Source organism: Leuciscus leuciscus, assembly GCF_965113295.1.
Source record: "Leuciscus leuciscus genome assembly, chromosome: 22".
Taxonomy (NCBI): Eukaryota; Metazoa; Chordata; class Actinopteri; order Cypriniformes; family Leuciscidae; genus Leuciscus; species Leuciscus leuciscus.
Genome location: NC_138746.1, coordinates 27,544,964 through 27,553,374, shown reverse-complemented (window position 1 = coordinate 27,553,374; position 8,411 = coordinate 27,544,964). Strand labels below are relative to the sequence as shown.

The 8,411-nt window shown below is 37.6% G+C and overlaps 2 protein-coding genes across 3 annotated transcripts; both read left to right on the top strand.

Moving 5' to 3' along the window:
* Nucleotides 1–792: 792 nt before the first annotated feature.
* LOC309487024 (cytochrome c oxidase subunit 7A2-like, mitochondrial) lies at nucleotides 793–3,110 on the top strand. The gene is made up of 3 exons (XM_082154572.1): nucleotides 793–1,080; nucleotides 1,312–1,446; nucleotides 2,424–3,110. The coding sequence occupies exons 1-3, from the start codon at nucleotides 1,009–1,011 to the stop codon at nucleotides 2,565–2,567; spliced, it is 351 nt and encodes a 116-aa protein (XP_082010698.1). The 5' UTR covers nucleotides 793–1,008; the 3' UTR covers nucleotides 2,568–3,110.
* Nucleotides 3,111–4,480: 1,370 nt separating this feature from the next.
* On the top strand, nucleotides 4,481–6,061 carry LOC309486675 (uncharacterized protein). Of its 2 annotated transcripts, none has more exons than XM_082154052.1 (7): nucleotides 4,481–4,870; nucleotides 4,973–5,043; nucleotides 5,140–5,292; nucleotides 5,380–5,432; nucleotides 5,512–5,577; nucleotides 5,660–5,710; nucleotides 5,791–6,061. In XM_082154052.1, exons 1-7 carry the CDS (start codon nucleotides 4,701–4,703, stop codon nucleotides 5,911–5,913), a joined length of 687 nt encoding a protein of 228 aa, XP_082010178.1. In that variant the 5' UTR covers nucleotides 4,481–4,700; the 3' UTR covers nucleotides 5,914–6,061. The 2 variants fall into 2 exon arrangements, with proteins under 2 accessions (XP_082010178.1, XP_082010177.1); XM_082154051.1 differs by having other exon boundaries at nucleotides 5,140–5,316.
* The last annotated feature ends 2,350 nt before the right edge of the window (nucleotides 6,062–8,411 follow it).

The window sequence follows — 8,411 nt, the reverse complement described above, 5'->3', positions numbered from 1 at the left end:
TAAAAGCTGCTAATATTAGTTAACTTTTAAGTTGAGTAATTTTCTATTATTATGGTATGGGTCTATATAGGCTAATATATCTATATAATCTAAATGAGGAAAATGATCCCTTCAATGTTGTTTACAGAAGACAATAAGGAACATAATATGCATTTCTTTAAATAATATGCATTTCTGCCTAGACAATCTCCACTTACATGAAGAAAGAACTACGTGGAACAGATCGTGCAGTGTCGTAAATCGTCGCAAAACAGAAAAAGCAGCGTCTACTACGCATGCGTGAAACGGATCGTGCAGGTAGAACGGATCGTGTACCGACAACCATAGATATCATATAAAGGCTAGATGTCTTAAGGCGGAGTCACTTCCGGCATCACCGGCGGCCATCTTAGGACAGGGCTCTGTGAATTAAGGTGAGTGAGCAGCACGCACACAAATCCTCTTATCTCGCTGAAATCTGGACGGATTTACAAACGGTTTGGTTTCTTACAAACGTTATTAACGTGGCTATAATTCTGAATGCTTAAACATTTTGAACATAATTATTCATATGTATGCAGTATAATAGCTACATCTCTGACGTTTATAACAAACCAAACCGTTTGAAAATCGGTAGAAAATTGAGCAAGTTATGGTTATTTAAAAGTACATGCACCATGTTATGAGTGAGCGAGCACCCTGTCTTAAGATGGCCGCCGTGTGCGGATGTCGAGCTCCATTGGCCAGCAGCGCGGACGAGACATCTAGCCTTTATATGATATCTATGCCGACAACCCCCTCTCAAAAAAAGGAGATGTATATACATTTATTTATGACTTCCCAATGTGATCACACCTCAAATCCAGTAGATGGCGGTAATGCACAAAGATTGCAAGCTGCCAATAAAATTCACTGAAGAAGAAGAAGAAGTCGTCGTCATTTCCGCCTAGGTCTATTCACTGTCGGGCATAGCGAGCTGGTGGTGGGACACGATCCTGTCTGCGGTGACTCACATTATTATCAACAAAAATGTACTATAGAGTCAGCGGAGTCACTGGGAAATTAACGCGAGCCACAGCCGATTCTGCTTACAGTCCACAGGTAAGTCAAACATTCCGCTGTTGTTTTATGAGAAGTCTGGAGTGACCTTCACAGGAAGCGCTTCACAGTCATTGCGCAAGTCTCTCTTCATAGTACTGATAAACAGTCATCTTCTCTCGATCCTCTGTCAAAGTTGCCTTCTTATGTAACGCTGTCAATCAAAAGATTGTTTTATGTGCTGCAGACCTAAAAAAACAAACAAACCTCATGTCATTGTTTTTGTTCTGTAAGGGGCTGAAGCCCACGGTGCCTGCTCAAGCCCCTCAGATGGTCTTTGCTTCACCAACCAAGGTTGTTTCAGAGACTGGGTCATTGGCACACTACATGGGAGTAAACAATGTCCCTGAGCTGCAGAAGATTTTCCAGGTATGACACTGACTCACATTTTGAGTGATCATTACAAAAACCATGTGTGCAGCATCTGTTACTGAAATACTTTCACTTTGTTACACTTTTGATCAGCTCTGTAATGTTTTGTATATTAAATTAACAATAATATCAGTCTTGATTATCTAAAAAATGTGAATGAAATGTTTTAAAACATTTGAAATGTTAGAAAGTTATGAGTAGTATGACAAATATATCATGTTGTCAGTAATTGTATATAGTGGTAACAGTGTATTTATACCAGTATAGTTCTTTTTGTTGAGTCCATGTGCAAAATTGTTTTACTTTTTTATTTTTTTTATTACCCAGTGATTTAGGGTGTATTTACTCACTAGGAACGGTTGCCTTGTACTGTGTCCAAGCACGATTGTCCCCACTCCCCCACTGGCCTGCACTCACATTGCACTTTAGCATTGCACACCTGAGCAAGCTTGCGCCATTACAATGCAACTTTTTGAAGAAACATGCTCTCACTAATAGATTGCCTAATAGATTTATCACTTATGCAGTGCATCGATTTTCACTTAATCATGCACGTATCAGAAGATTATTACGGAGGCAACTGACGTTGAGGGAGGAATTTGCATCTTGAGATATGAAAACAAGTTAAGTAAAAACATAAGCTATAATGTAATGTAGTTTACAAACTGTTTTATAGACATCTTTATGTGGATGAAACACTGTTTGAGTTCAGTTGTAATGTTTCTTTCAACATACCTTCTTATTGTCAACCCAGCCCTAGTGTGAATCATTTTCCAACACCTGAGTCTGGATCTGAGTTTCTGTAGGCTACTTGTTCTCATTCTGCCAACAAAAATTATTATTGTAGAATTGAATTAACTGCAAATAGTTAACTTCCATTGTGCATATTTAAACTGATTGTATTTAGTATTGCATTTCTAAATTGAACGAGCAAGAATACTTGTGTGTGTATTAAACTATATGACCTGTTACAGAAAACTGACGGAGCACCGGTTCACCTGAAACGTGGAGTCATGGACAAAATGCTGTATAGGACCACAATGGGCTTGACAATTGGTGGCGCCCTCTACTGTTTAATGGCCCTCTATATTGCTGCCCAGCCCCGAAAACCACAGTGACCCACCCGCTTGTGTCCTGTATAGTTCAATATTAGAATTATTATGGTTGGACTGATGACATGGACTTTTGTCATTTTGCTCTCAAAGAGTCACCATAATTGTTTATGATGCTATTTCACTTCCGTAAAACTGCTCTTAGTTACTCCAATGTTTTTATTTCACTGATTTTGCAAGTACATCTTGATCATTTTGAGAAGCAGCCTCCTAACTAATTGAACCAACTGTCTGAAGAATTCATTGAGTTTGAGATTGTACTTCATTGGATATATACATTTATTGTTTAATGTATCCAGCCAATCATTTTCTTCTCATGGCCATCTGATTGGTCCCTCCTTCAAGACAGTAGTTTACCTTGATGATCTGTTTTAACCAGGGTCAATTGAAATAATGTACTGATGTACTAACCTATTTGCATCTCATATCTTTTGTGTTAATGACAATGAACTATTACAGCTTGTCAAAAAATCTTGTAAAATGAAGTCCTTGCAATTTGTACCTAGCAGAATAAATATATTTTGTAAAAAGGAAAAACAAACAATGGAACTCTGTTGTCTGTATTTTACTTTTTTGTAATGGGTATTCAATTATTGGCAACAACATCCTGTGGTCTTCGAATATGTCTCACCATACAGGATACAAGTCTGATGGGATTGAAAGTGTTATTAGTTTTAATCAATACATGAAAGCGTTTCAAATCCTATAATTAACTGATATTAGAATAGTTCCTTGGGGTATAATGTTATCAGTCACAGTTAGATGATTTTGGATCAGGCAACTAGAGAATTAACATCACTATTGATTCTTGACCGTGATTGCAATATATACAGTAACAGTGCTACATAATGTTCCCTATTGATTTATGTTTTTGTAGATTTACTTCCGTAGAAACACCAAAGATGCTTTAGCATATATTATGCATATATTATGCATTTTATTAGACATGTGAGCAACTGTTTGGATACAGAAAACTAATCTTTGTTATATAGCTCAACATGGTTAGACTTATTTTTTGAGTCTCTTGTTTTCTTGATTTAACATGAGTAACGTCCTTGAACCGTGCCTCAGAGACACTATTTTGTCAAGTGGATAACATCAGAAAGCGTTTTATTTGTAGTAATAGTAATACAGCATTTTCTCCACCATACAATATATTTTAAAATAAATTGCATGCCATTTAGCAAACAGAGTCATCCACCTTTTATTAATATTCTAATATCGGTCTAGCTTACCTTATTTTTAGTTGGCACAACTTAAGATTTGTATAAAAAAACTTGTTAATCAAGTATACTCAAGTACTGTTGACTTAAAATCATTAGTTGTGTTAACTTCTCAGAGTTCACATTACTAGGAAAATATCAGGAAACCGATTGCCTTAAAAATTTCAAGTAAGCTGAATTAAAAAAATCAAGTTAAGACAAAAAGCAACAATTGAATTCAGGTTAAACATTATTTATTACTCAGCAATTGTCTTTATTAAACAATGTCTTTCAGACACCCTTAAATTTTAAACATTGTTTTTTAATGTAACATTAACAATTTTTGAATCACAAAAAGCACATTGTTATGCAGAATTTACTATCCCTTAAAAAAACTATCTGAAACAGCCTTCACTTACATAAGCAGCATGTTTTTTTTTTTTTTTTTAAGTGACTGTATTTGTTTTTTAGGGATTTTTGTCCAAGAGAAAGAAACACTCTTTGAATAAAATCAAATGTGTTCTTGAGCTGTAGAGGGTACTCCAAATTCAGCCCATATATCAGCCCAAAATGTATTGGCATCTGGTTTTCAAGATCATCCACCACAATGGCTCCTTCTAGGATAATTGCTGTATGCGAAGCCTTGAAATGCAGTGCTTGTGGAGAATCCTGGCTGTCTTCTGTTATCATAGTCAGAATCCTGATGGAAATCTGGGGGTTGTTTCATAAAAGAAGCTTAGAAAAGCGGGGATTAAGCTCCAAAACCCGACTTGAATTAACCTAACAAATCAGTTGGGGCTTAAGGCGGTTTCATAAAAGGTAATTCAAGTTCACGCAATCTCACTAATTTGAACCAGGTTTATCTAGTCTAGATAATTGCGCGTGCACGCTATTCTTAAGAAGCCCTGATGGTGGAGCATAGATTCATCAATTTAACATGACAACTAAAGGGAAAGAGAGAGCAGCGATGTTCACGGCAACTGAGCAGCAATTACTTCTCGAATCTTACGAAGAATTTAAACACATGATTACAAAAAAAGGAAATACGGCAGCAATTAATAAAACGAGAGAAAAAGGCTGGCAGGAAATTGCTGATCGTCTCAATGCGTAAGTAGCAATTAATGTAGGCCTACATTACTATATTTTATTAAAGTTAAATTAAATGTTTGTCACAATACATTGGTGTGTGTGTGTGTGTAACTTTTACAGCAGCAAATTAAGTGAAGAAAAAAGAACATGGCAGCAGGTGAAAATAAAATATAAAAATATTGTTCAGAATGGTAAGTATTAATTATAAAGTATAAATCTATGTAAGTACTTAAGCATAGCCAGCTTGATGTACAACTGTTCAGTCTCATGATGTTTAATAATTGCAGCTGCCAAAAAGAAGAGTGAGGTTGCTGGCACTGGGGGAGGGCCACCAACAGCCAACTTTACTCCTGCAGAGGAGCTGGCATTAGACCTGAATAAAGGGAGGCCTGTCATTGAGGGAATAGAGGGGGGAACAGCATCTGGATCCATTCCATCTAGTATAAGAGATCATTACTTAAAAGGTATTTTGTTTATTTTATTTATTTTTATTCTTCCATTCCTAACTAAATATTTTTGTTTTATAGTGATGCCAAATTCTGTGTGCTTTCTGGATCCACCAGACATCATGCTGAACCCTGTGAGTATGACAGTATGAGTTTAAAGCACTTATTTGTCAAGTGGTGATTTATTAAACCAAGTTTAATTAATGGTTTTAGGTTGAAGGCCCATCTACAGTTGAGGAGGATGAGGAAACTGTGTCAGTGTGTTCAAGGAGGCCTGAGGTAGGCACAGATTTGCACATTATATATTTAATAGCCTACCTGTGAGGTGCTAAATTGTGTGTATTTCCATTATTGGCAACAGGATGCTGACACCCTTCTAGAGCCCTCTCAGTCTGGGACGACATGTGACCAAGTGAGTATTAAGAAATTACAAAAAAGTGCCAAGAGCACTAGATCAAAAAAAAAAAAAAAAAAAAATTCTGTTCCTACAAGACCCAGAACATAAAGGGAGTCTACAAAAGGTATCTCCTGAAACAAATGGAGGCCATAGATACTGACATCCAATATAAAAAAACTCAAGATGAGAAAGTTGGAGCTGGAAATCCAACAGCTTGAGAAAAATGCAAGTAGAACTGCCATATTTAAAACAATGACACATGACCTTTTTGTTTTTTGACCACATTTAATTGTATGTTTTCACCCCCAACAGGCAGCTTCAACCTAAAAAAAAATAAAAAAAAAGATGACTTGTGTGTCTGGTAAATTAAGGGGAAAGTGAAAACCTTTAACATGGTTTGGACAGTATTAACTAAAATAATTATTGGCATAACTGTCTCTTATAACCCTGCCTATTTCATTGTCATCAAAAATGCCTTCAATGTCCCAGTCTTGCTCTACAACCATCCTTGGTTGCCTCTCTCTCCTCAGGCAGGCAATGTTATGTAGCACAACACATGCAACTACAATGTCACATGCCCTTTGTGGAATCACTCTGAGGTAATTCAGGCACTGGAACCTTGACTTGATGAGCCCAAATGCCATCTCTATACGAGCTCTTGTGCGTGCATGGGCAATATTGTAGTTGTGCTGTGCCTCAGTCTGCGTCTCCTGATAGGGAGTCAAGAGATAAGGCAGGCATGCATATCCCTTGTCTCCCAGCAAAACTCCTGAGAATTGACCTGAATAAAAAAAAAAAATTTGGTGAAGGTTTTTTTTAAAGCTGTAGTTTTTGCTATATGTTAAGTGACTAACATACCTTGTGCCAGTTGGTGGGAAAGAGAAGAGGCCCGAAAGATTCTGGAATCATGCACTGAGCCAGGCCATTTTGCCTCTACATTTGTGATGATGCAGTCTGCATCACAAATCATCTAAATAATTAAAAATGTAGGTCACTACACTGGACTTACACACACACACACACACACACACACACACACACACACACACACACACACACACACACACACACACACACACACACACACACACACACACACACACACACACACACACACACACACACACACACACACACACACACACACACACACACACACACACACACACACACACATATATAGAGAGAGAGAGAATTGTTAATGCATTTGCAATGAATAGAACACAGGTGCCCAGCTTATTGTAAAGAACAATCGCTTCTAGCCTACAATATAATCTCAGTGGGACTGTACCTGTACATTGATGCTGTGTAATGATTTCCTATTAACGAAGTCTGCTTCATGCGGACCAGACGGGCGCTTTATGCGCACGTGGGTGCAGTCCAGAGCTCCGATAACATTTGGGAAAGCTACAAAAGTTAAGTGTTTGTCTGTCAATTGCCATGTCTTACATTAACAGACAATAAATATTTCCATTTTCTATATAGTTCTTATTTGAACTTACCAGCGATTCCATAAAAGGCTTGTTTAATACTGTGAATCGCTCTGTGGCCAGGGAAGGTGATGAACACATTGAGTAATTTTTTTTAAAGACAGGTACACAATTCGTACAGAGCGGCAAACCGATGCTTTGCTGATGTTCTCTGCATCTCCAACTGTGTACAAAAATGTTCCGCTGGCAAAAAAGCGAAGTGCAATGCACACAGTCTGCGGGACTGTGAGCGCTTTATTGCGCCGTGTGCTATTTGCGATGTGTGGGCTCAGTAATCTGCAAATATATGCTATCCCTTCCCTTGAGAATCTATACCGCTCATGCAGGTAGTAGTCAGAAAAAGCCAACAGGTCTGTCCTGTCCCTGAAAGTACGCTCTCTTTGAAATGCCCTGCGTATGATTATCGCTCCCTCATCCACCACCTCATCAATGAAAGGACACGCCATGACTATGCGTCCTCCTACACGGGTGGAGCTCCCTATTTATAGACATTTAGGCTAATTGATTCATTACAAAAATCACACCAACTAAACAAATAGGCCTACAATTACTTCTTTACATTTGTTTCACTTTTTGTATGTTCGAATTACATTTATTTTTAAAGTGCATTTGTTTTCATTGTTGGACTGATAGTGGTTAGGCCTACATGAAATAAAATGACAGCATGCCAGAGAGTCCGATGTAATATCATCACATTCCCAGTGGGTCAGTGTTAAAACGCTATTCTGGTTAAGGATCAACTCAGGCTTAGCCTGACAGTTAGCCTGCCCCGGACCAGGCTAGTTTCCCAGCATAAGTTTCCAGGGTAACTGAGTTTGAACTATTTTAAGTTTGCTTTATGAAACAGAATTCACAGACAATAAGTCTGACTAACCAAAATAAGCCTGGCTTATTTTCTAATCTTGTTTTATGGAACAACCCTCTGGTGTGTGTCACAGTCCTAATAGAAAAAGGAACAACAATGTTACAATTCTGGTTACATTACAAATAGGAAATCTCACAAATGTACATTTAACTTAAAGAATCAGGACCATCACCTTCTGTTCTAAGTACAACTAACAGAGATAAACAATGGTTGTTAAAGTGTTGTGTTGAAATTAGACAAAACAATTACAATGACAGCAGAACATGCACACAGCAAAATGTACAAGGGCTTGAGTTAAAAATGTTTAAACAAATGCAGAGTTTGTCTCTGTTCTGTTTCTGGGAAAGTTGAATAAAGCATA

Excerpts from the sequence above, each read along its gene's own strand:
- LOC309487024 (XM_082154572.1), top strand. The coding sequence starts at position 1,009 with ATGTACTATAGAGTCAGCGGAGTCACTGGGAAATTAACGCGAGCCACA. Across the intron at positions 1,081-1,311 it reads ATTCTGCTTACAGTCCACAG|GGGCTGAAGCCCACGGTGCC; the intron begins GTAAGTCAAACA and ends TTGTTCTGTAAG. Across the intron at positions 1,447-2,423 it reads AGCTGCAGAAGATTTTCCAG|AAAACTGACGGAGCACCGGT; the intron begins GTATGACACTGA and ends GACCTGTTACAG.
- LOC309486675 (XM_082154051.1), top strand. The coding sequence starts at position 4,701 with ATGACAACTAAAGGGAAAGAGAGAGCAGCGATGTTCACGGCAACTGAG. Across the intron at positions 4,871-4,972 it reads ATTGCTGATCGTCTCAATGC|CAGCAAATTAAGTGAAGAAA; the intron begins GTAAGTAGCAAT and ends TAACTTTTACAG. Across the intron at positions 5,317-5,379 it reads AAGAGATCATTACTTAAAAG|TGATGCCAAATTCTGTGTGC; the intron begins GTATTTTGTTTA and ends TTTGTTTTATAG.